Raw genomic sequence first — 27454 nt, 5'->3', positions numbered from 1 at the left:
GATGTGAGTATCTGTACTGATGATAAACCTAGCAACGCGTTTCTGGTTGTCAGTCAACACTTCTGCCCCCCCCTCCAGTGTCACTTGTGATGTAATGCTGTTCCGCTGAAGCGGAACCCTCTGTGCACCCCATCTGTAATTAGATGGGATGTCACTATACAAAGGCTGCTCAAAAAATTGCTATGGGATAGTTATTAGGGGCATTAGGGCTATTTTAGTAAGAATGCTTTCTACTTTCTGGTAATATTAAATAGTCTGTGAACACAGAACTTTGCTCCTTCTCTGTGACTCTTGAAGAAACAGAAGTTAAATACTAGAAGGCATAATTCTGTAATGCTCTATATATGGGATTCACATTGATGCAAATGAAGCAGGAGCTGGGAGTTGTGGGTGCAGAGCTGCTAAAGAACTACGGTGCACCGTGTAACCAACCAGCAGGATTACACTAAAAATTGTACCTGCAGGATTGTTCAGGCTCTTCCCTGGTTTCATCACTGCATATTAACCTAGAAACTTCTGTTATTCTTTTCATGTTTCAGAGGTGACACAAAATACATGAACAAGAGCCTATATGTCACCAGTATCACTTTCTCTGGCCTAAATAGTATCTGACTCAGGGTAGTGCAAGCAGGAATTAATTCATTCTTTTGTTTCCCTTTCAGTGGATTTCTGTCATATTCTGCAAATATATATATATAAAAAATATTTTTAATTTTCAAAGGAATGCGATTTCACTATATTGATGAGAATAATAGATTCTATTGGGCAATTTTTAGCTAGGACTTAGGAACTTAACTATCTGGCCATCAGGGGGAGAATAAAATCGCATTTTTTGCATTCAGTCAAATAAATAGCATGATGTTGATTTCATTACCTGTAGAGCTGCAGAAGAAAGCCTTATTAGATTCATCTTCCCTGCTTACTGTGTATGGATGAGGTACCAATTTCTACATGTTGGTCTGGCAAGTTCCCTGCTCTGTAAAACAGGTGGATTCAGATCTCGGACTGATTGATATTTGCTGGATATAACAAGGGGTTCTGCTGTATAAACATGTTTTAAAATTGAATTATTGGCCCTTTCAATATGCTTTTGCAACTTTGGAGCCACATATAATTTGACTTTAACTTGCCAGTTAGGTGCTAGAGAAGGGAACAGTCTGCTGTGCTGTGTAGTGGGACCTGGTCTCTGCCTGCACTCATCCTTTTCAGTAAAATAAAACCAACCCAAACTGGACATTCCGTTGCTTCAGTGCTTCTCTCTTGTGCAATTTTCTTTTCAAGCTAACATAGAAACTGTATTACCAATACTGTGGGATCTGTTGACTTCAATGGTGTTTGCTGTTAACTGGAGCAAAGGCAGGGTTTCACCATGTAACTATAAATGCTGTAAGGGAATAGACTTAGCAATGACCTAAGGTCCTTCTAGAGCTACTGACTTCATGTTTCTAGCTTCCCATTGGCTCATGCACTGCTTTTTCAAACGCACAGGAAGCACCTCGTGTTCCTGTCCGGGTTCTGTGCATCAGCATTTAGAAGGCAACTAGTAAATACCAGGCATTGCAGAATGACAACATGCTTTGCTTTGGGGCGGGTGACAGAATGTTAAACCTGCTGGGGTGACCCTTGGCTTAGTTTGGGATATAGATCGTTACCCTGAAATGCTCATGCATTGGTCTCCCTGGCTTGTTGGCGTCTTGTGGGTTTTCTTGTTTTAAGAGGCCCTTGCCTCAACAGCAAACGTGCAGCTCGCTGCAGGGTAGGCAGTGGAATCTATTGATTTTTTTTTTAGGGACACTGGTTATGTTACCTATTTATCTGTAACATAGCACAACTCTGCAACAAGCCTGAGTTCGTGTGGACTGATACAGACTTTTCTTAGTCTGCTAACACAGCTGCCATGTCATAGCATTAAAGGAAAATCCTAATAGAAATCAAGATGCATGCTGCATAGCCTGACCAGGTAAAGGGAAATTGGTTTGATACATCATTTTCTAGAAAAATCTGTGACTATCTGAGGCTTTTAATTGATTTGTTCTGGTCTCTTCCTAGATATTAAACTGGCTGGCCTCTAATTCCCAGGTCTCTCTTCCTCTGGCCTTAAGGACAAAGCACTGCCTATTCCTGTGGGGTCTCCTTCATGAATTTATAGGGGAATATACAAGGATTATGCAAGGAAGCTCAAAAGATCCTTCAGTCTGTTCCTTATGTAGTGTAGGTGGGATTTCAGCAGACTTAGCTGATTTGAATATATTTGGTTTACCTGATTAGAACTTCAATACTTCTCTACTTTTTGACTAAAACATTAACACTACAGTTTTTTCCTGAACTGTCAATGACTTGGTATTCTTATCACAATGACCGATCTTTTCCTTTTTTTGATCCCCTTTGCAATTGGCAAAGAGGATGCTATTTCACCCCTTAACCACTCGGACCCTTAACCATCCAGAATTTTTTTGTATTAGTGAGGCTACACCAACCAGTTGATGTTATTAGGCTAGCTTTTATAGAAAAAGACTGTTAAAGCACAGTACTTCCTATTTCTTACGGTTCTTACAGGTATGTGGCACAAAGCAGTGCTTCAGTGATGTCCCAGATCCCACACTGGGTCACCCAGCGAACAGAAAGGCCAAACCACACAACGCTTGATTGTATATTCCAGTATTTGGTTGTAGGGCTGTAAGAAGGGATGCGTGCAGTGGATTTAAGCTAACTTAGCACTGGAAAGGCACATTTACCTCAGCGACAACAGTACTGGCTAAATTAGACCTTGTCCAAATTGAAAGCACTCCCAGCACTGACAATGTTTATACAGACAAAGGAGTTTATCTGCTGGAGTTTTAACAGCAGTCCCTGGTCTTAACCTTCCTGTACACAAAGCTAACTTTTTATGCTACATGCTCATGTATGTAGAGGTGTCGGTGGTTTTGCATTTTCCAGCCCAGCTATGGTAAAGACAAAACTGAGCCTGAATCAGACTTGAAGAAATAAGTTACTCCTGTCCAAATGCAGGTTGCTGTTGTGCTGCATTCTTCAGTGGTGGAAGTACAGCACACGCAGCCTTTGGGAGGAGGCAGCCCGGCAAGGGTGGCCAGCGTGGCTTGGCAAAGCAGGACCAAAGAGCAGTAACCTGAGGCACTAGCAGTAACTGTGTTACCAGCCAGTGGAAAAAAAACAAAAACAACCCAAACCCAAAGGCTGCTGCTTGCTTACTTTGCTTCTTGTTGCAGGGTTTTGGTTTTGTTTGAACAGTTGTTCCTTGCCAGAGACATTAGTATGGGATGATTCAGTTTTGCAGGCAGAATCCCAAGTGTAAGATGCTCCCCAAGTATCTGTATTTTCCTTAAATCTTGCTTCTATGCTGTCACTTTACAGGAATTCTTGTTTTGGTTTTGTTAAAGGAAAGGATGAGGATGTGGCAACTTTTGCCAGCTATAAAGGGCTTACCGTTGTGTATTTTACCTTTGTGCTTCTGGAGTGAAGGGTGGCTCTGGCAACAGAAAAATTATCTCAAATTAGCACAGTCAATGCAGAAAGTCCATAATGCTGCTTTTGGGATTCAAGGGATGACGCTGAAGTGGACCAACTGAGAGCTGTGTGGGCAATGCTAGTTGCCCATACATATAACCAGTGTATGCTTGGTGGTGGGGAAAAAAAATCTCTGTACAAGGCAAAACTGACTATTTGCATGTAAGCTCGAAGAATTAAGCGCTTTGCAACACCTAAGTAATATGTTACGTGTATTTTGAGAAATGATGTGGGAAACAGTTGTGTACTCCAAGCAAAATTTATTAGAAGTCTATTCAAGAAAAAAACCACAGAGACCTTTTGCTTGTAGGAATTCAAAGTCAGTTACCTGAAAGCCAGGTATGAAAAACCTGTATTTTTCTAAAATCAGATACAGAGTAGAAACAGTACTTTTTAAATATCACAGGCAACAGATATTTAAGTCTTCAATCATAAATGGCATCAAAGATAGGTATTAATCTCACAGCAAAGCTGCATGCAGATCTAGTTTAAAATTGAAAGCCTTTGAATATAAAGCTTTTGCCATGAAATCTGCAATAATAAAGGTATGCTGCACAAAGATGTTTCTTTACCTTTGTCTTAATGACATTTCTCAGTAATAAAGACATATGTACATTTAGATTTGGCTGGTAAACCATATTTTAATTAATAAAATTTTGCATAAAATGCTATCTTACAGAATTGCACTATCCAGATGTGCTTATGGTAAATAGAGGAAGGAAAGAAAAATGCAGTGAAATGTTCTGTATGTGAAGAGGGCAAAGATCAAATAAGGAACTTAATTTTTTTAAAATCAACAACCAAATGGCTCTGTACAAAAAAGCAAACATATGTACAAAATGCTACAGAGACTACGTACATTTTGATAATTTCAATCCTTTACCCATGAGAAATGCAGAAGCTTTTGCCATCTATAAGGTGCTGAAGAAACCAAATCTGAATTTTTATTTTTATAAAGCCATAGTCATTATCGTCCTGTGCCTTAATTTCATTTGCTATTTATGCTTACCTTTGCTTATGGAAAATGTATGTTTTCAAATACTTGTTTCATTCAGGAGAAACAAAAACCCCACCTCTAAAATGTATCGGTTTTAATACTTGTGACTTTTTTTTCTGTACTAAATTCCTAAAAAGAACGTGTAACTCAGGTTTCGTTAACATACATATATATATAGATATATATATATAGTGAAATAAATCAGTACATGATACTTGTGAATATTTTTCAGGTGGCTATGTTAGGAAAAAACCCCAACCCAACACCCCTTTGCACTAACACTGGTTACTTCCTGCTTCTTAAAAATCCTGTGACACGTAAAACCACTAACCTCTCAAATTTCATGTTGCTTACTATTACAACATTTTGATTACAACCACTTAATGCCAGACATCAGTAGCAAGTTATTATTGTCTATGCTTATATCATTGTCTGTCTCTTCATTAAATCCTCTTTCCCGAGGTTTTGTGCCTCTCGCACTTCTTACCTTTTAACAGAAAACACTATAGCTTTATTAGGAAAAAAAGAGAAAAGGTTTAGCCAATACCATTGCACCCGTTCAGAACACTTGCAGGTCTTCCATTTTTCAGTACGCTTGCTTGAGATTTTACAATCACTGTGCATATGTTACAACGTACAAGTGCAGGCAAAAAATCTGTATTATAATTTGTCATACATTGTAAACCAGTACAATAGGCAAACCTGTGATACGGCAAAGTGAAAGCAACAAATGCCGCCAAGCTAAGAATGTGGAAACTCAAACAATTTTTTTAAAAATAGTGAACAGCAACTTCCCCCTGTTTTACATGCATGCTGAAAGAATCCCATCAGACTTCATGACAGTACCACAAACGTCCAAACCAAGCACAGTTTCTCCCCCTCCCCACCCCCATGGCAATTCATCTGTGTACCTGTCATCACGCTTTTCCTAGTGTGTTTCAAATGAAAAGACTTTAAAGCAGGGAGTATTTAAATGTTGAAACGATTCCTCTTGTTTCAGAAAAGCTTAGTTATTCACACCGTGGTCGTTGCTGTAATACTGCTGGGACGGTTTGGCGGATGGGATGGGATGAGGATGAACTAGATGGCCTCTATTTGAGACTGCAAGCAAGAAAACAGAAGGCCAGCGTAGCATGTTTTCTAGCAGCTTTATGCAGATGTGTTGCAGAGATGCAGCATAAATAAGTAGAAAAAAAATTCACAGCCTCTTGACATAGTTTCCAGGGAAAGTACCAAAGAATTTGGTTCTTCTCGAGGTTCCTGAAATTAGAAGCAATAGATGAAAGATGGGAATAACAACAGGAAATCACTATGTAAGCACGGCCTTAAAAAATTTTATGTTTAATATTGCACAAACAGAAATATCTACAGTTCTTTATAATATAACTTCAAAAAGTTATTTTGAGTCTCATTTGTGAGTCGTGAGTTTTAACAAATTATAACTGCAGGAAGGAAAAAGCAAATAAAGAGGCATATTTGATTAAATTGTTAGGCCTGATTAAAATCTGTGCTAAAATTTTGACTTGGTACATAGGAATAGTTTAATTACAACATCAAGTCTGTTTAAATAATTTGAATTTTGAAATGCTAAGGACTAGTTAGATGATTAAGTTAGCCACTGTGTGCAAGACGGTTTATAGAATGATTAAACCACCTTATCTAGGCCTAGTTATGAAATCTCTGTTCAGGAATACTTGGTTCTCACAAGCAGTCAATGCTGTAGATGTATTCATGCGAGTAAGTTCTACGTTACCTGGTCTTTATGAAAAGAGCAGTAATACGTAGTCTGTTCTGTGTCAGGTGAGAGTGACAACAGTGCTGTATGACAAACTGGAGACACATGTAAATTTGTGTCCATCAGTTCCAAAAGACACAAGTGAAAAATCGCCCACTAATTTCAGTGGATTTTGTTTGGAATTTCTCCCGATAAAGCCAGGTTCAGGTTTATTACACTGAATACCAAAAATTAATTTGTTTAAAAGACACCAAGCAAAGAGGGCAGCAAAGGTCAGGGGAGAAAAAAAAAGAAAGAAAAAGCAACTAAATTAAAACATACCCACAAACCATCCATCATCACATTTTTCCATCACATCAATGACATCTCCCTCTCTGAGCTCCAATTCATCTTCGTTCCTAGGAGTATAGTTATATAGAGCCTGAAACCTTAAATAGGACAAATGATGCATTTTAAAAAGAAGTAAGAGTTCTTTGCACCTTTGCTGAAGTAAAGGACCTGGTTTAAACATTAACTAATAAGTAACACTTTTTGCAAATACAGGGGAAAAGGGTTTATTTTGCCTGGTGGACTTCAGGGCTAGGTATGTATTACAGTAAATAAACAGAGGTAACTCATCAGACACTACAGACTGGGGACTCAAGGCAAGCCTGATGGCTCCTCAACCAGTTTATTTAATCAGTTGCTTTGAACACAGAATTCTAGGGTTTTTTGGGGTTTTTTAAACATTATTTTATAGTTGAGTCACCAAAACAGAGGACTTCTGGAGGGGAGGCTGTAGATGTGCTAGCCCCTGAACCTGCCACGGTCGGCACCTAAAACTGTGGCTCTGCCTTTAAGCTCCAGAAAGCTGAACCTAGCGTACGCGTTCTCTGCCCCAGCAGAGCAAAGTGCCGCACAGTGCAAGCAAGGGCCTGGCGTCCTTCTGCGGTCGGTGGAGAAGGGTGGCTGACACGCAGTGCCACGGTGACTGGGGGACTTCCCTGGGCTCCTCCGTACCAACTGCTGAGGTGAGACTTGGCACTATAGGAGCTCTGCATGTAAGGAGGTGCCTGCCTCTGTGGGGAAGGTGGAGAGAAATTGCTGTTTGGAAACACAGCTGTAACCACTTCCCTGGTTAAAACCGCCCCTGCTATGTCTATGGAAAAAAAGTATCTCTAAGAGCGAGGGAGAGGCTCGAATCAGATCAGAGGACATAAGGATGGAAACTCAAACAGTATTCAGACACTGACTTGTACCTCCACCCCGGCCAGGGGCTGCAGATTGAAGGATCGGAGGTGGATAAATGGAAAGAGGTATGAGATTACTAGATTTATTATCTTTCATTCCTTGTCAGCTTTTAATTGAGTTTCCTGGAATTGAAAGAATGGCAGTAAACCCTTAATAGGGGGAACTGAAGGTGCTTGGGCTGACAGCCCACGGGAAGATTGCTGCAAAAGCCCACGAGTCCTGCAGAGTCAGAATCTGCCTTTGTTTCTAACCATCTGTGCCCCAGCTATGACTGCCTGCGTGTAAAGGAGCAGGGTACAACTGCAGAAATTGTACAAAGGAAATAATTTTAATTTCAAAATATTGAAACAAAACATAATCATGTCCATTTTCCCCCTCTTAACAACAGTTCACTGACTTTAAAACCTTAATGCCATTACACTTGCCCCAATAAAAACAAAATAACTCCCCCTTTGATGTGTTGGTACTGAATATTTCCATTAGCTGTTTCATTCAGGCGGTTTCCATGGCTTAAATGAGATGTTTATTTCAGTAAAAAAATCCCTGCTCCTGAAAGTCCAATTTGAAAATCCTATATACAGACTGGTGCTAGGCTTAGTGTAATGATGGTCTTTTTGAATGAACCACATTTATTTTTCACATTGCTGGTTTGGAGGAAAAAAAAGACATGGTTCTGAGAAAAAAATGATTTAAACTTCATTTCTTGTGTCTGGCAGTTATCTTCCCAAATCTGAAAAGTCTAATTTTATATTTTAATCAGACTAACAAAATGGAATGGGACTGGTTATTTAAGCAATTACCTCTGGTAATTTGTGTAGCAGGAGTAAGAACGATCTGTGCAAAAAATTAAATGGCAATAACATTTTCTGTCACGCTTATCGTTATTCCAGGAAAGCAGAGCTATGATGATATTCCAAAACTGATTAAATGCAGCTTCCAAAGGTACAGCAGTTGCAGCTGTAATGTGTCATGAATAGGATTCAAGCCAATTACTTACTCAAATACACTAACAAGAACTTCCCAATTAGCACTCTTTGTATTTTAGAAATCTAATCTTAGTCAGTTCTAGATAATCCATTTTAGTAACTCCTTTGTAGTCATTTAATTCTCTCTTTGCTAATCTAGGAATTTCTTAAATATGAAAACTCTACTACCATTTACAACACTAAGAGGATACATATTCAAGACAAAGAATGGTTGGTTGGCAATTTAAATATATTTCTATTTTAATTTTAGGAATAAGTAACTTTAGTCATGAACTACTTAAACTACATTGAACAAAATTAATTAGATAATTATTGCTTACAAAACAGAGTTAGGGGCTTCAGTATGCTCAACAAAACCAACAGGAGCTTGAGAAAAATGGCTTTAGTGAGACTGAAACCCAAATGTCCAATTTTCATTATATATTATCTGTGGTGTAGTTATTTGGTAACTTTTTGCCCCTCTCTTCTCTCTTGCCATTCCTTCAAGTGACTAACAGGTAACCTTTTAAATAGATGCTAAGCCTTAGTTATGTTTAGGAGAAATCATCTGATAGGGCATACTCCAAAGTCCTTTGATGCGAGAGGAAGAATGGCTACTGGTTTCAATGATTGCTGAAGCAGGACCTGAGTGCAAGACTGGGGGGGGGGGGCGGGGGTCAAACAATCTTGCACCGAACTTGCATTTTAATAGTCAGCACTGAAACAGCCTTACATGTTTTATCCCAAGTGCTTACATTGTTTGTGAAAATAAGACTTGAGATCTAGGTTACTGAGTTTTCAGAAAGGCTTTCTTGTAACTAATTTTTAATTGATAATTTAATTTTTAAATTGCACATGTAAATGACACCAAAAAGTGTGAGCCTGTGATCAACATTATCAAGTTATTTTTTTTCTCTCTGTTCACATCCAGAACTGTTTCTGAATAATTTGTGTCAAGTCAGTAAAGCAGATGAGTTGAATCAATGTTAAATCTTTAATTGGCATTCTGCTGAGATGTAAAAATGGAGAGAATAAAAAATGTCAAACTTTATTCTTACAAAATTATTATCCCTTTTAAGTATAGACGATGGAGAACTGTAAGTTGGCACGTCTGTCTGATGTAAATTAAATAACTAAGGCTTTGCCCTCTGGGACCTTCTTGGATATCTTCCTACATCATGCAGTTATCTGTAAATTTCTGAAATCTCTTCATAATTGTACTTGGCAGGTTAACAAATTATTTGACGATGTGCTGGCTATTGCTTAAATGTTAGGTTTTGGTTTAGTAGACAAGAAGTATACTTACGGTTCCCCCCCACTGTGTATGTTTTCATGAGCAAGCACAGGGCGCTGTGGCTGAAATGAAATGATTTGAAATGTAATAAAGATTTATAGCCTAAGGTCCAAATAGTTGGATAGGGGCATGATACATGGTTGCTTGAGAGTTCATATTCTACCTCGTGTAAAAGAACACCCCCCCTGCTGCTGTGTGTCCCCACCCCCCCCTGCCCAGTTCTTAAGAGACATGGCAAGCAACGGAATCTTGGCAGGTTTAAAGATCTGACTTTTGGAGGACATAATAAAAACTAAACTTTATCAACAGTCCATTCTATTTATAGTAGAGTAGAAAGTTGGCATAGAACTCTGCTGCCTCTTCACTGTAAAACAGAAATGGCATTAGAAAAATCAGATGCAAGTGATGAACATTATACATTGCTTGGGTAAAGCATATTTTTAGATAAGCAGAAATAAAATCTCCTATACGTAACAGCAGAATTTAGACTATGCACAGACAAACAACATACCAATTTGCATTACACACACACAGAGTACTAACTTGGCAGGCATAACATGCTGTGCTTTAATTAATTCTCTTTCATCTCAAGGGGGAGCACAAAGCCATGCAGGCTGTTGGGATGCAAACAGCAGAAAGAATTTTTGAAAGAATGCATGTAATTGTGTGAAAATAACAATTAACACTTTTACTTCAGAGGAAAAAGTAGTTTGTATTTCCAGTGCAAAGCTTTATGAAAGGAACTACTTTCCTTCTTAATGGACCATTACCCACCACTAATATCCAATAAATCCGACGCAATAGAAATGAAAAATATTAACCTCCTACAGAAACCATATCCTGCTTAGAAAGACATTGACTTAAACCGTTTAGAATCTGGCTGGGGCCAGAAACAGCACAGGAGCAGCTGCTTGGGAGAGCTCTTGATGTGTGCAGTGATCATATTCTCTGTTGACTGAGGATGCCCTGTGGTCATGCTGTAGAGACGGACAGTCTGATACAAGTCTGGGAACCATATCTGTTTTGAGAGTGTGGATATCAAACACAGCTCATAGCACTTTCTTTCATGAATTGAGTAAACTGCAACCTGATCTTGAAGCCATGGCATTTGTCTTATTGCTCCATGGTTCTCTCTTTCCCAGGTTTGACTATTTCAGTTCATCTTGCTTCAGTTTACTCTTGAAGATGACACAGTCTTCCATGAGAGAAGGCAGTGGTAAACAACCCACAGCCTGATGATATCAACTGAATGTTAAAATGCACTGTGTTTCCCCCCCGCCCCATCTCCAGATGAAATTGAAGTAGTTAAATTTCTTTTCATCAGGTTTGTATGTATACCTGCAGAAAATATTGTGAACGTTCTCCACTTCATCTTTACAGTCTGTAGAGTATAATTTTAAAAAGGCACCTAAAGATGCAGGCAGGTCGATCACAGAACTTTTATTCATATTAATGACAGCTAGGTGGGAAAGAGGCTTTCAAAGTCCAAAACAATTTGTTTATACTCTTTGACTCTCTTCTCTCCCTCATTTAACTCTCCTCTGCCAGTGTACAAGACATGGAGAATTTTTACTGAAGAATCCAACAATAAAGATTGCAAATTAGACATTTCAGTTCTCAGTAAACCCTCTTCAACAGTTGGCTTGTCAAGCAAGAAGAGAATATTCCACTGGGCAGATTGCTTGGTACTTGGATTAGAACCTGACCTTATTCTCTGCTGATCTTTCATCAGGTCCGTAACTGAGCTGAATGCCAAAGTTAGTCAGAGATGCAAGAGAACTCAACTGAGGTTAAGGATTTTTCTTGCAAACAATAAAAGTCAATGTCCTAAACAATACTAGAAATTATTTAATGCTTGGAACATATACCAAGCCAGGAAGAAATTAGGGAGGTCAGTATTATCTTCTTTTTCTGCATATGCTTCAACGCTTTAAAACATTTCATTGCTACTTAACTACTGTAGAAACAGATGATAGAAAACCAAGGTGAGTGAAGATTTTCAACTCTGTGTTATTGCTACAGAGAAAACTTCGACAGAATTAGAATCTGGAAAAACTAGGGTGAAGTAATCTGTGGTATGTGTGAACAGGGGGACCTTGGAGCTCGCCCTCCATCCAAATGCATTCCTCAGTAGTACCCCAGCTGACATCAAGAAGCTTTCTCCCCGTTTTCCTTCCCTAAGCTCTCATCCCACATACCGTGACATTGGCTAGAATGGGGACTGTTGCAAGGTCTGACTAACAGTGCTCAAGAGATATCATGAAATGCATCACTCTATGGGTAGCTCTTGGTGCTTAGGATTTCTAGTTTCCAACTAGAATTCAGTTCACTACACTGTCCTGTTTCCTGGGAAAAACTGTAGGACCTAGTCCCAAAAACATTAAAAAGTCTGCAGTCAAGTCAATGGTCCCAGTTGTACACCTGATTTTCATGCATGATTGATATGCGCTTGCATATAATAGTTCTGTGTAGTCCTAAACACGCAAATTAGGTGTACAATTTGTGCTCTTGTAGTTTTGGAATTCAAGTCATAAATGCACTAGACATCGACCAATACAGTCCTCTTAATATATTGATTACATGCCATTCATTTGGAGTAACATGCAAAATTAAAATAGGGCTTAATCCCTTTTTTATGGATCTTATTCCCAGTTGGACTTTCTTTGGGATGGTGTTTGTCTCTACTACAAGAATCTTGGCCTTCCTATGATTGAACTGTCTCTCTTCAATGATGAAGAAAGCACTGTCCCCTCATACCTGGTAGTAAAGAGGCCTGCCAAAAAGCCGAGACTTTGAAAGTTACACAAGCCTGCATATCTTAAATTAAAATTCCAGTTTTAAAAAGGGAAGCACCAGAAAGACAATAACCTAAAATCAGCAGCAACAGCATGGAAAACAGTTCACCTTGTCATCAGTTTTAAGAGCCAAATGTTAAGAAACCGATGCAGAGGATAATTTAGTCCTAAACTGAAATTACTCTCATATGGTGTAGGTTGGGTTTTTTTTCATAATTTAGGTCACCTTTCTGAGCCAAACACATGCAAACTCTAAACAATCTGACTTTCTGGGTAGGTAAAATTATTACAATTATGTTACTATTATATTACAGATATGAAGGGAAAGGCTAAAGAGTACGATAGTCTGGAATAACAGTGCTTGGATAAAAAGCACAGCGTTGAGTGAACAGAACATAGTAGCAACAAAACATTTGGAAAAGAAGGACGTGGATTCAAAACCAAGAATTCAGCCTGTATACAAAAGCCAGTCATACATGCAATGAAGTATAAATTTGTGACTCTTAGAAGCTGTAATTTCAATAAACTAGAAATGCTTTGGAACAAAAGCAGTAATTTAGAAAAAAACAGGCTAAATCTAAAGAACTTTGATCTCTTGCATCTTGTAGCACTGGAAATACTATGCAATACTGCAGAGATACAATACACTAATGGATTTATAAAAGAAGATTTGGCGCACACAGACCTGTTGGCTTTACTCAGACATAGCACAGAAGCACAACAGGAAGAAAACACGGCATACTGATAGTGTTGAGACACTTGGGCAAAAGCAAAATACAGCAAGACTAGACACTGAGCTCCTTTTCTATGGAAATGCTGTTATTGCACACTGGGCATCCCGTACCATACCCTGTGTGAATAGCTGTGACCTCTGACAGGTGAGCTGCAGGATCTCTTAGTCATCACTGGGCTACGAGGAGGTTTACCCATAACAAATATCTCTCTCTTTAAATTAGCCTAGAAAAACCACAAAAACTGTGTCAAGTGAGAGTTTAAGAATGAAGCATCATGGGATTTTTGTTGCTTCATTCATACATGCAAACCAGACATGCTTTTCTTGATAACAAAAAGCAAGTGTGTTACAGGTGCAAATTATGGTACTATTAGTATACGGTATTTTCATTGTTGCCACTCTGTCTTTTTTCCAAGGGTTTGCTGCTCTGGCACATGCCCTTACACATTACAGATAAAAGATTAATCACGCACAGTGTATGCAGTTGGAGTAAGAACAGGTATTGCAAGTATACCCACTGAAGTAGCTCAGTTAATAATACAGAAAAGCTCAACAGCACAGAGAATGAATACTATCTCAGAAATACCAATGACAAATGTTGTAATTCCTTGCTGTTAAAAACAGAACATGGACCTTAAATTTGATTTAGAAAGCAAGTAAATAGTTGATGGAAAGCACTTTAAGGAAAAAAAATCCTCGTTTTGTTAACATCACTATAAATCAGCTAAATATTTGTTAGAATTCAGTTCCTAAGGGAGTGTGTGCAGCAAATGTGAATTCTCAGGGGCAGGGGCGAGTCAGGGGAATGTGAGAGGACTGGAGTGCTGACACTGGAAACTTTTCATTGGTATTTGCGACTGTCTGCCAGTAGAATGTGGCAAGACAGAAGAACAGCCCCCTCTTAGGAGCTGAGAGGGTGAATAACAGAAAAAGGATACCAAGGGAGGCCAAGGAGGCAGGAAGACATCTGCATTTCTCCTTGGGAAGTGTCTTGAGAGTTTTTCCTTTGGAGGTCACACCCCTCCCACCAACATGGAGCGAAGTGACACTTCCCACCCATAGCTCCTTGTATGCTACTGCCCAAATCCGGGTCGTGCTATAGATTTGAGCCACATTCCAAATATATACATATACACATATGTATGTATGTATTTTTACATCATTAACAAGAACTACTGAGGTATCAGTATACAGTTTCAAGAACTCTCTGAAGAACCTCCCTTCACTTGTGATATTTGAGTCCTGGAAATGTCTCATGTTCTTTCTGCTGTAGCAGTTGAGAGGAGACTTTAATCATGGACAACATGCACAAACCGAAGAGGATAGGAACTGTCCTTCCTTCTCAAGTCCAGCCTGTAGCCTGAGTAGCAAGAAATGATGACAGCCAAAACCTGGCTACGCTTATTTTAATGCAACTTTCTATCCTGGCAATGTAGTCAGCGTTGACTGCTGAAAAAAGTTTGCTTACCCTTGGGAAGAAATAAATCTTCATCTCATTTTGGAAATATTGTGCAAAAAATCTTTTGTCAGTAGGAGACAATAATTTCAACAATTTTCAAATAGATAAGTCTATACTGATTAAGTTTATAAAGGAATCTGTTCCCTAGACTTAAAAAATAATCCAGATTTGAAATGGTTTGAAAACAATAATTAAGAGCTAGAACTCTGTAACAACCCTCCAGACCTCTAGTTCTTCTCAGTACTCAGGCTCTTCGTCTGCAAGATGGAGTCCTCTCCCTTGGTTACTCAGAGTCTTGCTTCCTGCCGTGCCCAATGAAGAGCAGTACACTGTCTGGGAGGTTCCCAGGAGCAGATCTTTGAACTTTCAAAACAGATACTCCCTCTATTTATTTTCAGCTGGCATTAACGTGCCTTGCTCAAACAAGAGCAAGGAATATCAGGCTCACCTAAAAAGAATTTCAGTGTAGATGGGCAATTTTCTGAATTTTGTTGGTTAGGCTAAGCAAGAAGTACCTATCAAAAGCACTGCACAACTGACAAATTATTCAAAGTTGCAGAACAAATGCAATACTGTGTTTTACTCCTTCTTTGAGGTGAAACATACCTAAGCCCATGACAGATTCGTGCCCTGGAACATGCCCTTACATCTCTTCCCTACTTCAGAAAAAAACCAACAGATCTGGTGGACCTTAAGACTTCTTGAAGTCCATTATGTCTGGGTTTTCCATGAACACACACTGCAAGAGGTGGTAGATTTTTAAAATATGGGGGGGGTTTGCCATAGATGTAATGATCACTTTTCTAGGGTAGTTTCTCAATCTTTTTACAGGACTCTATCTCCTTTTCATGAGCAAATGGACTCTCTGGAAGTCAGTGCTGGAAATTGACTTTGGGTCTAAACTCCACTAGGAATTGACTTTGTCTATCTAGAGCAACAGGCTTTCCAGATTTCATTTTCTGCCACAGAGGTGCAATGCTGACACAAAGTGAAGTCTTGAAGAGGGAATAATCTTTGTCCAGTCCTTGGCTAACAGAACTGGTATTTAGAACGTGGCCCTCTGCAGTGGTGCTTTATTGTGAAATTTATGACAGTTCTCCTAGGCTTCAGATTGAAATTGAAAACACTTTTAAACTACAAATGTTACTTAGTTTCTGTGTACTTGAATATGAGTCTGTTTCTTTCAATTAAGTAAGAGTTACTGATGTCCTGGTATGGACTTGAAATTGAGTTGAAGGCTTTCTGCTTTCCTATCACTGGTATCTTCTTAAGCTATTTCATTGTATCATAATGGTTATAGTTTTACCCTGTGTTTCGTTTGAAGAAGGCCTATCTTAATACTCCATGTGCTATGTTATTTAATATTAGTAAAGGGAACACACATCTGAAAAGATCAAACTCCGTGTTAGCCTTGCAGTTATTTAATATACATGAAGATTTGCAACAATCCATACTCAAGAGGTGCAGTTACCTTTAACTTTGGTGAGTCTCTCTCCTGCTGATGTAAGGGTTTAGAAAGGAGAGGGGGTGAGAGGGAAGCAGTAGACGGGGACGTTGTAGGAACAGAGTGAGAAGTTGGTGCCTTGGCAGAGTGAAATGGAAGATTAGAAGAAAGATGGAATGGAGGATCAGGGCTTCCTGATGTTCCCATAGAAAGTAGAGCTGGCTTAAGTGTTTAAGAAAAATGAGAAGTAATTGTGCTATAAAACCAGCTGTGAAGGACATAAAATGCTTAAAAAGGAGTCATGTAACTAACATGAACAGTCAGAAATGTGATGCTAATTTTATTATTAGTCAGTCTACTATTCTGGAAGAAAATTCTTCCCTCAGAAATCAAAACAAGTTGCTATTTGTGGCAGTGGATTTCACCTCTATTCTTATGGTTTCTCCTGTGTTTTTCAGGTCAAGTAAGGGCAGAGGCAGCCTGCAAAATCTTTCTAATTAACTAGTTTTACATTTGGCCTAAAACATATTGTCCTAAGTATCTGATTTACATGTTTGCATGTGCTAGCCAGAGCAACTGCCTGAACAATCTGTTGAAATAAGTGCTGGACAGAAAAGATCTGTTCTAAGACTTTGCCTAGAAACCACACAAACTGTGTAGCAATATTGTGGCACTTAATGGCTAGCAGACATTTGGGATACTTCAGTGTTGTACTGTCCCAAAGAGGAACTGGGGAGGGCTTTAGGGGAAAGCATTTGTTTAACTGCCAAACGTAACTTGATCTGTTATTATTAGTCACATTCTCGTAACAGAGTCTACTATAAATATATCAGCTGGTGAAGTGACACTTGCGAAGTACAAACCGCTGAGTCTCTGCAGGAGGCACGTCCCTCCCTCTGAAGGCTGCTGATAGCATTTGCTTGCTGGGGCCGCTGGCTCAAAAGGGGTGGCATGTAATGAGCCAGTGAGGAAAATAGTTCACTGGCTTTTCACATCAGAAGCTCAATGGCAGCTAACAAGGACAGAAGGGAAAGGACCAGCAGAATTGATACACCATAGAACTTACAATGGTGTATATGCCTGCTTCTGAGAAGGGACTATCCCCTAACACTGACAATTTTTATCCCATGCAATAGTATAAAACTGTGCCTGTGCACAATACAAATATGTAAATACAAGAAAAGGCAGGGAATAATTATAGTGAGTAACCTATCTGAACACAGAACCAGGTTTTTCAGGAATTAAAATACCTTATCAATATTCGGTGAAGTGTATCCTTCATAACATACCATGGAGTCTCCTCCACTTGCTATTGGGAATTCTAAATTGTCATGTCCCAGATCCTCCTCTATATAGAGTCTTGTCAGTTCTTCTGTCATGTCTTGTGCTCCTCTGTAGAAATCTGCTTCTTGAGGCTTTGACTGATCCCCTATATTAACTGACAGATCTGCAGGACAGATTTCTTCTTCGTTTTCAGCAGTTGCAGCTAGCACTCTGGAGATGGAGCCAGCTTCATGTGGTGAAGGGATGTTACAGATAGCATCAACATGTTCACCTTCTCTTGTAGTATCTGACAAGTCTCTAGGTACTTTGACAACTGAAGAGTCAAGTATACCTCTCAAGTCTTTATCTTCTGCTTTGGTATTGTTGCTGGTATGCTTATATGCTATGTCATGAGATGAGCCGGCTGAAGGTGAGACAGAGGTAGATACAAGAAAGGGCAGAGGAAGAGCTGTAGGACAGCTGAGAGAGACCTCTGTATCTGGAATAAAGTGATCATCCTTAACTCGGTGAATGCTATTACCTGGGGAGATTGCTACAGATTGGGATGTTGTTAATGCCAAAGAATTGAGTTCTTCTAAGTCACAGAGAAAACTGTCTGGAAATGGTGGAGGAGGTAAGATGCACATGCTTGAAGGTGAAAAACCAACAGTCCTTGAAAACCAGTCACTAGTGGCAGCCTGGTGAATCTTTTGATCAATGTGTGACCAAGAGGAGGAAAGGTGTCTGGAAAGTGGGGACAGTGCTTGGAAAGGCAACTTCAAAAATAAGAAAAACATAGGAATTTAAATAAATAAATAAGCATGATAGAGAACTAGGATATGAGCAGACTGGAAAAGAAGAATGTCTGTGCCATCATCTGGATTACAGGGTATCATTTCAGCGAGCACGGGTGTCTGAAATCATTACTACATGAATCAGAACAGCAGGAAAGACATTTGAAAAATGAAACTGTATCAGGTTCTGGCTTGGGGCTTAAATGTCAAACATTAAGGCAGATCTGAATCATTACATTCATGAAGGCGACCTGCATTTGGTCTGCTAAACTTATGGCGCTCTGTTAGTGAGCATGTCACAGGTTACTAAATCATATAATTAATATTAATGTAATTTTCCCCGAACCACTACTGTTATTTTGAGAACAGTATTTTCAGAAGCACACTTCAGGTGTCATTAAGTATTTCTTTTCAACTATAATAACTGAGGTGTTTTCTAATTATCCTAATGTTAATACTTCTACTTTTTCTTTGTACTTCTGAGTAAATGCTTAAGAAACATCTTTAATACATTGCATACTTTTATTAAGGCGTGAGCAGCTACAGAATGAATTTTTCTTCAAAAGTAACCCTATTAGTTCAAAATGACACCAACATTTGTGAAAGGTACATTCAATTCTAATTGAATGTAGGCAGTCAACAATGCTTTTGAAATCGTGACAGCAGAGTACACAGCAGTATATTTTGAGTACTGTTACATAATATTGATTGAAGTATCCTTCTGGTAAAAGAAATGTCCTTTTGTAAGAATGAGAGACTGGTGAGTCATACGTACACAGCATCAGTAGATATCCATTGCTTCAGTAAATACTGAAAATGCATTTTTGTTACTATTAATCCTCAAAATTAAAATTGAATGAAAAATATTTTGATCTCATTGTTAGAATTATCCAGAATAATTAGGTGTACATCTCTTTAAGTTATCTGGACTACTTCAGACTTTAAGTATTGCTCTAGAATAGGAAAATAATTTCAAAAGGCTAAATTAATGTCACAGAATAGGAAGGTTAATTTACTTACCTTCTGCTTGAGTTTCCTTGAGGCAGATAGCTTTATTTTATAGTTAGACAAACCTTTGTTACAGAGTCTTCTGTACCAAAGTAAACAGTCTATAGGCTGATACAATGCAGTCTGCTAAAACAGAGCTAGGCTGTTACAAGCGACAATCTCTTTCCCTCATCTTTCCTCTTGAACAAGGGCCTCTAACCTGTGGTTTTAAGGTCAATAACACTGTCGAGGAGGCATTGCCATTTTTAGTTTCCCGTGGCTACAGGCTGCACTAGAGGTAAAGATATACATGGGCCAGGACAAGTTAAGGAGAACAAAGTTTGCTCCTGACTTGTATTGCTTTTTGTTTTTATTGCCATTAGGCCAGTGAAGTTTTGCACAATTGCTCTAGCAACAGGGAGTGATACGTGCTAAAAGACCCCAGAGGAATAGGAAAAGTGGTATCAGCAATTGTGGTAAACTCCAGAACACCTTCAGGACTGCTAAAGTCCTTCTAGGTAGTCAGGAACAAGATGTCTTCCTACATGGTATTGCCATTTCTGAATACAGTTGAATTAAGAAACAAGATGTCTGTTTAAAAGCATCAGTAGAGGCTTTTTTTTTCTTTTTTCTTTGACTTAAGCTAGAACCAGATGATTGCAAAAGTTTCCTATGTTACAAAGAAGGCTTCTTCGCCTTTCCTCCCTTACAGAACTAATTTAATAATAACTAACTTAATGATAGTGGCAGGACAGTTTTGTAATCTAAATGTAAATGCTCTGAAGCATCACCTATGCTCAACAAGGGTAATAGGGGTTACACAAACACCAGCTTTAGCTGCAGGATGCCTCAGAGACAAGCCTGCTCCATAGAAAACAGGGAGAGAGGCATCTCCAAATACAGAGAGACAGCTCCATAATATGGAGCACCTAAGTTGCCTCACACTCTTGACTTGCCTTCAGGAACCTCTGGATTCCTGTAATAATAAGGGGCCGTAGCTTATGAATACCTCAGTCTGCTGCTACAGAATTTGATGCTACTTCAGCAGTTGTGTTGGAATGGAAGAGAGAGGAGCTAGCTCTCTGTTGTGACACATTCTGGAAAACCAGACAAAGACCTGTTCTAGCAACTATCCAAAACCAGCTCATATTGTTTAGTCTTATGCAGTATTTTCAGAGGCCACTGTTGTCTATAAATGACATCTTTTGGTAGCTGTCCCCAAAGCTGCAAATAAATGGGGAACTTATCTCAAAGTTGAAGCATCTAAAGTGAGCACCAATATACAAGTATATGAAAGTAGAAAAGAGGGCAAAACCAACTGAAAAAAATAGAGATTAATAGCAAGAGAAGAAGTTTATAATTACACACAAACCCCACTGCCCATGCTGAAGAGATAAATAACAAAGGTAAAGAGGAAGATTTAGAAAAGTTTCCATCTTGAGCATTCAAAATCATTGATAATACATTAATGCTAACCACAGTTTGCATGCAGAAACTTTCTTAGTTTCTGTCACTGCCAAAGAGGTTATGTTCCCCACACAGGTGACTGAAATCTCACGAGTGAATGATAAATTGGAATACAGGAATCTCTTTGCAACATCATGTAGTATGATTTGTAGTAGTTATATAGACTAGGAAGGAAAAGAATTCAGAACCTATGACAGACATTTGGTGTGAAAAATTACAACTATAAAGGTCTGAATCCAAGCTCATTGACCATGTGATGACATTTGCCTCACTACTAAATGAAACAATACTGCCACTGTTGTCATACCACTCCAACGTGTCTCCGTTGTACCAATAGCCTCCTTCTAGAGTGTCAATGGCAAAAGGAGGAAGGTTATAGTACAGAATCATTAGCTGTTCTCCTTTACTTTGAAAGGCACAGAACTGGTCTTGGCAAACTGTGTCCCCACACAAACTGCCCTCTCTTGCCCTTTGCATGCTTATGGGACTGCAGGCTTTTAGGACAGCTGTGTTATGGGAATGTCTTCACATTGCACTATGAAAAGTCTGCTAGACATATCCTTAATGCTCAAATTCTGTCTAAGATTCCCAAATAAATTTTGTTCTGTTGGCTCGATTTTTCTGCCGAAATTTTGCCTGGCCCTACTCTCAATAACGTAATAGCTAATGAAGAAAAGAGCAAAAATACTGGCAGAATGTAAGACACACACTTGGCTACTAAAATACTTTAATAACAAGTTAGTAATGCAATTCTACCTAGACAGGAAGGAAAATGTAGTGTACTTAATGCATGAATTATGCATTATCTTATGTTAACAAAAAAATTACAAGTCCTTCTAAACCCACTCTAGGGGTGATAGCAAAGAAAAAAAAAATCCTCACCTTAGTTGAACTTAAATGGTGTATTCTGTCACTAGAATAGCTTTGCGGTATTGGAGGATCAGGGTAGTCATCAACACTTTTTGATGCATTCTTTTTGATGACTTCTACATAGGAAACAGGGAAGATGCCTTGTCTGTTGGTTCCTGGTATTTTACCTTCATACCAGTTTTGATCAACTCGCTTAAGAAGAATTACTCTGTCTCCCTGAAATGCATTATGAAAATGAGTTGTCAGCAGATACGTTGTAAGTTAATTTTTTGAATAGCAGATATTATTTTAACGCATAGTATTATTTTCCCTGCAGTGCTGTTTCCCATCAGCCTTGAGAATCGTCTCCATCTTCACATTTCTCCTCCCATTTATAGCAACCATGTATACAAGTACCGTTCCAGCAAAACGGGGGGCTAGTCACAGACTGCAAATGCTATTCTTTTATCAGAGGGGGATCTCATGTAGTCTCCTACTCTTGGTTGGGGGATTAACATTTAAACTTTTCTTTGGATCATAACCTGTTTTAATTGTTGGCCAAACTACTAGCTAACACCCTAACTGTAATATGCAATAGTGACTGCTATGCCCATTTTGCCTTAAAAGTGATAAAAGTTAAACAATGAAATCCATGCAAGTGCTTTGTTATCAGTAAAACTGGAGTAAGTGGAGGTAGAAAGTTAAAAAATGAGTTCACAGGAAAGATGAGAGAAAGAAGTGCTTTTCCTGTGTAAAAAAGATGGGCAGTGGCTCACTTACTGTTTTTAGAGAGCTAAGCAACTGAAATGGAAAATATCAACTTTCTATTCCAATGTTTCTCTCTAGTGAAACTTCATGAGCTACCCCCTCCTTTGTTTGACATGATGTGCTTTTTACCATGTGTCTTTTTGTAACAAATCCTTCCCTATTAGTTTTGCATTCTCTTGGGTTTCTGTAATTTTGTTTCTGTAGTTGATTCGTGGAGTACCCTAAAATTATCTTTAGTGGGATGGAACAAAAGAAAACCAGTGCAAGATAGCTTTTAAAAACAGACCAAAATTGGGCTGTCAAGATTATGTCCACCACAATAACCACAAAAGAGAATTTTAAAAAGAAATAAATCATCAAACTACTCCCAACCCCTAGTTCTCCAAGTTCCTATTCCTCATTTATTCTAGACCTCTCTGACGTTTACCAATCTCAAATGAGTGGAAAAACACCCATTATCTTCAGTGATCCTGGATTAGGCTCTAGGTCAGCATCAAAAAACTGTACCCTTACTCTTATTTCAAAAGAAAAACAAAACACTAAATAACTCGTACGAACTCTAATTCTTAAAAAAAAAAGTAAGAGGCAGAACTTTCCAGTGGATAAAAAGTATGTACTGCTTATAATTAAGTATATAATATCTGCAATAATAAAGTTACTCTACAGTGGTAATATTCCAGTGTCTGACAAACCTCAGAAGTTACATTTATTTTGCTCATGTGCAATAAAGTATAACCACTAGTATGTACATAGAAAGGTAAGAGAATGTTATAAAAAGCAGACTGTTATTAAATGAAATGTTTGCAAGAAGTGATGGTACATTCACAAAAATGTCTGTGAGCCTTTTTTTCTATATTTTTCTATTTTCTGTGTTTTTCTATTTCTTCTGTATTGAAAACCTTACCCTGATAATTGTGACAGCAACAAATAATTATTAAAAAAAGGGAATGGATAATTGAAGTGAAAACTAGAAATTTAGGTGGGCAGTTGGCAGATGTTTGCATATGCTAATCTACCACAATCCAGTTTACATGCACAACATATTTAAACTATTTGCAGGTAGCTGTGAAAGACTGCAAGCCAATAAGCTATGATGTTAGTAGTTTCCTACCATTATATTGCTTTGTGCATAGCAAATATTGAATGCAAAGTGCACCAAAGCACAGTATTTACCTACATATTAATTCTGTGTAGCAGTAGACACTATAATGGTATTTTGATAAAGATAGTTCTAAACTGTACCTTTCTAAGTGATAACTCCACATTTGTGTCGGCATTGAAATTGTATTTGGCAATAGCTTCTCCAATCTCTCCAATCTGTGCAGGGGGAGGCGGCCTGGCAGGCTGTGCTTTTTCTGGAGGAGAGAGTTTCTAAGGAAAAAGAGAAAACACAGATTTTCATCATTCCCATGCAGTTTGTGGGACCTATTACCCAACTAATTCAAGGAATTAAAACAGAGAACAAACCTCAACATAAGAAATGGGGAATATTCCAACTCTTCCATGGTGCTCACCCTCATACCAGTTTTGATCAATTTTCCTGAGGATATAGACAGTATCTCCCTTCTTAAAGGACAGCTCTCTGTAACAAATTTATTTAGATCAGATGTTTACAGTTTTACATTTAACTCCTCTACCTGCATAGTTTCTGAGACCTTTACAGTTCGAAACTGAAACAGAATGTAGCAACTAAACATTTGAAGAAAAAGTGTCCCAGCTGTGGTACATTTACGAGTTGATTATACCATATAAAATGAAATTATTCACATTTATGAATCCCGGGTACTATCTGTAAGTTATATAGGCCTGTTTTACACTCTGATTTCAAGGAAGTATTGCTAGTTATTACCAGAGCACTTAGTATAGGGTCTGCATGCAAATATGATGTCTTTTGGATCGTCTGTTTAGATGCTGCCTTATGACAGGCATCTGAGGGGTATTTGGTGTTCCTCATGAAATCAGTAGGGAAAACTATAGAATATATCCCATGTCTCTATGGTCCATTACTACATTTTTGCAGCAGCACAGCTTGGCATGCTTCTGCTCTACACATTTTTCTTTCAAGACAGCTGTTCAGAAGCACGAAGAACACAGGATTATGTTCTCACCATTTCTGATACTCAGGGCCTGTGATATGCTTAACGTAGGATACCAAAAAAGGGAATTATCCAAATAACTAAGAACATTTTCAGATCCTGGCCTGGGAGTTCTTTGCTGTATCATCCACTTGGTTTTTCAAGAGCTAATCTGCTGTTCTGGTAATTCAAGTTGTGAGTTTGCTACCAGACACAGCTAATGTAATTCTAGTGGCAATGTCTGGCCATATCTAAAGATCGTTTTAATGCCCTGGATCATCAGAACCACATCAGGAATGAAATATAAGCACTCTACTTTGACTCTCTCATATCCTAGAAGAGTGTTTCCTGATTTTGTTTTTCTTGTGGACCACTGTGGTTTGTCTTGGTATGGGACATGTCACATCCTGCAGAGAGCCTGTGTATGTTAAGACAGACAGGAAGATGCTGAAGCGTTATACAGAATTTTAATAAGCACACTGTCTATGACAGAATTTTAAGCACTGTACCTTGTGTAACCTAAATACAGTTCACAACAAACGAAGAGGGTTCAGTGGGTGACCCTCAGGACCCATGCTCTAGAAGGCTGAAGATACACAGCCATTCATGTGTTCAAATAAATAAAATGGAGCATATAATAACTTATGACATTTTAATTACAAAATAACTTCTCACACAGTTTTCTAATGCAGAGGCTACTGTGACAGCAAGCAGGATCCTCTGCTTTCATGGCATTTGCTGTTGAAACTGGCTAGAACAGCAGTTAGCTGCCACAAGTGCTAGAAAGAGTTTTCTTGACTTATGAATTCTTAAATGAACAAAAGACTAGTACTTACTTAGAAGTCTGAGCTTTAAAGTCATACACAGCTCTAGCTGGCAGTTTCTGAAAAGCAGGCAAAGTGATTAATACATTCTGGTAGTATTACTATACGGTAAACACGTTTCAGCTTTTAAAAAGGCGACCAAGATCCAAAAAGAAAAGGACGTGTGCCTTACAGTGGTTCTTGCAGTAATAGGCAATTAAATACACAACTTCCTTTTTTAAGGTAGTTAGGTGTTTGGACTTAGTATTTTAAAAATAGAAATAGCAGCTAAATTTTAGTACAGACTGCTTTGCAACTTTATGTTTAAAAGAACTACAAAAGTAAAAAAAAAAGTTAACTAAATGCCAATGTGACTTGTAGGCAACTAGATCTCTCGGTACAATGGAAATTCACATGCTTAATATTCTCTAATACTTTAGATGCCTCTTCTGTTGAACTTGTTATCTTTAGGCTAATTTCAACTGCAAATACTGCATCACATTTTTTAAATACATATATATATATATTTATATAAAGGGAAAATTACTCTGACAGCTGGAAAAGGTTGGGAATATTTTAAATTTCTATAATCACATTCATAGTTTTAAGAAAGTCTGAGAAACACAGGACTGGAATTGATCTCCTGAGTCAGCTGTGCAGCTCTCTTGCTACCACAGGTAATCATATCATATCATATCATATCATATCATATCATATCATTCCTTTCATGTATTTATCAAGTTCTATCACCAAGTATCTGTAAGCTCATTATTGTTTAAAAAATAATGCTGTAAAACAACCCTACCTCTCCTCACCTGTGTGGCTGACACTTAGACTTTCACTGTTTTCAAAGCTGCGCTGAAAACACGAACTGTGATCCAGCCCAAGAGCCTCACTCATCTAGTGTCTGCTCTGATGGATAACCAGCACTAGGTACTTCACCGGAAAGTGCAAGAAGTGATTAGCAGTATTATGTGATGATATTTGGTAAAGTGATTTAGTCTTTCTCTGCAAATACTTGCGCAGATGAGATTGCTACATTTTTAAAAATCTCTCTCTAGGATAGGCTGGTGACTAGAATGACCTGATTACACTATTTCTGAGATACTATTTGTAATGATGTAAGGGTGCACATCTTTTTATAAGAGGAATAAAAAGGGACACTTGTAAGTTTTGCATTTTACCTTTTTTCCAGGCCAGATGTTCTTGACTGGGTTCTCTCCCTTCTTGTCATCTAAAGGCTAGCAAATTTAGCATACCTAGAGCATTGTCTTTGCTATAATAAAAAAGTCCCCAAAGTTATTACAGGGATCCTATCAACTTTCATTTTGCAATACTAATACAATTTTCCATTACAAGTCTCCTTCAAATAAGATAGTCTAAATTTAAAAGCATTTTTCTATTCCCTGCTGTTGTTAAAAACAGTCTTTTAGACGGGAGGGGATATTCATATCATCACCTGTACCTAAGCCCTTTTCACTCTTTCCTGATTTTGGCACAGATGGTGCTGTAACTACTAAAGCAGATGATGGAAGAAGGGAGATAATATTAAAAGAACAGTGGAGCTGATTAAATACAAAATACTTTGAAATGTACAAAACATACTGGAAATAGAGAAGCCTTTCTTCTTTCTTCTTTTTAAATTACAGTGATCTTAAGAATGGCTTGTAGCATAAGTATTTTATGTATTTTCAAAGTGAAAGATGACTTTCAATGTCACAAAATTCTTTAAAAGGAAGACAGAATATGGCTCCTGGAACTTTTTTAACCTTTATTTTGTAATGAGCAGTCCTTTTTTGAAATCACACTGTTAATCGAATTGCAGCAATATAACCATGTCAGTGGGGTATAAGTGGATCTGAATTCAGATACTGTAACCAGTTCTAACCTGTACCACCATTTAACAAGGTAGATGGCTCAGAGCAAAAACTTAAATATTAGCAATTAAAATACAGTACTCTCTTATGCTGCCATTATTTTGTGCAATATTTTAATAAAAATCAATGGAAAATGTTAACAATCTATGGTCTGTAGATGTTGGTTAATATAAATGTACTTACTTTATGATTGAATAAAATCCCTGAAGCCTGTTTGGAGAGCATTTATAGTTCTAGATCTAGAAATATTCTTAAGATACTGAATGATATACTCCATTTTTTTGTGTATACTTTTCAGTGATACTTTGTGTTACTGTAAATGTTGTTTTGTATGCCTGCTTCCATTTCCTCTTCCAAAGCATTACTATAAGCAATCAGGATATAATTACAATCA

At 38.2% G+C, this 27454-nt stretch overlaps 1 protein-coding gene across 7 annotated transcripts in view; it reads right to left on the bottom strand.

Moving 5' to 3' along the window:
* Nucleotides 1–4986: 4986 nt before the first annotated feature.
* Nucleotides 4987–27454, bottom strand: part of SORBS2 (sorbin and SH3 domain containing 2) — an 87453-nt gene continuing 64985 nt past the window's right edge. For all 7 annotated transcript variants that reach the window (XM_072861495.1, XM_072861496.1, XM_072861497.1 and 4 more), the window contains 7 exons: nt 25217–25263; nt 23773–23887; nt 23548–23676; nt 21571–21774; nt 9759–9808; nt 6579–6685; nt 4987–5782 (listed from right to left, as the gene is read on the bottom strand). In XM_072861495.1, the coding sequence (XP_072717596.1) occupies nt 5721–5782; nt 6579–6685; nt 9759–9808; nt 21571–21774; nt 23548–23676; nt 23773–23887; nt 25217–25263 (714 nt within the window). In that variant the 3' untranslated portion in view covers nt 4987–5720. The remainder of the gene's footprint in view (nt 5783–6578; nt 6686–9758; nt 9809–21570; nt 21775–23547; nt 23677–23772; nt 23888–25216; nt 25264–27454) is intronic.

The sequence above is a fragment of the Ciconia boyciana genome, chromosome 5 (genome assembly GCF_034638445.1).
Source record: "Ciconia boyciana chromosome 5, ASM3463844v1, whole genome shotgun sequence".
Classification (NCBI taxonomy): domain Eukaryota; kingdom Metazoa; phylum Chordata; class Aves; order Ciconiiformes; family Ciconiidae; genus Ciconia; species Ciconia boyciana.
This window is presented reverse-complemented; position numbering and strand designations above follow the sequence as displayed.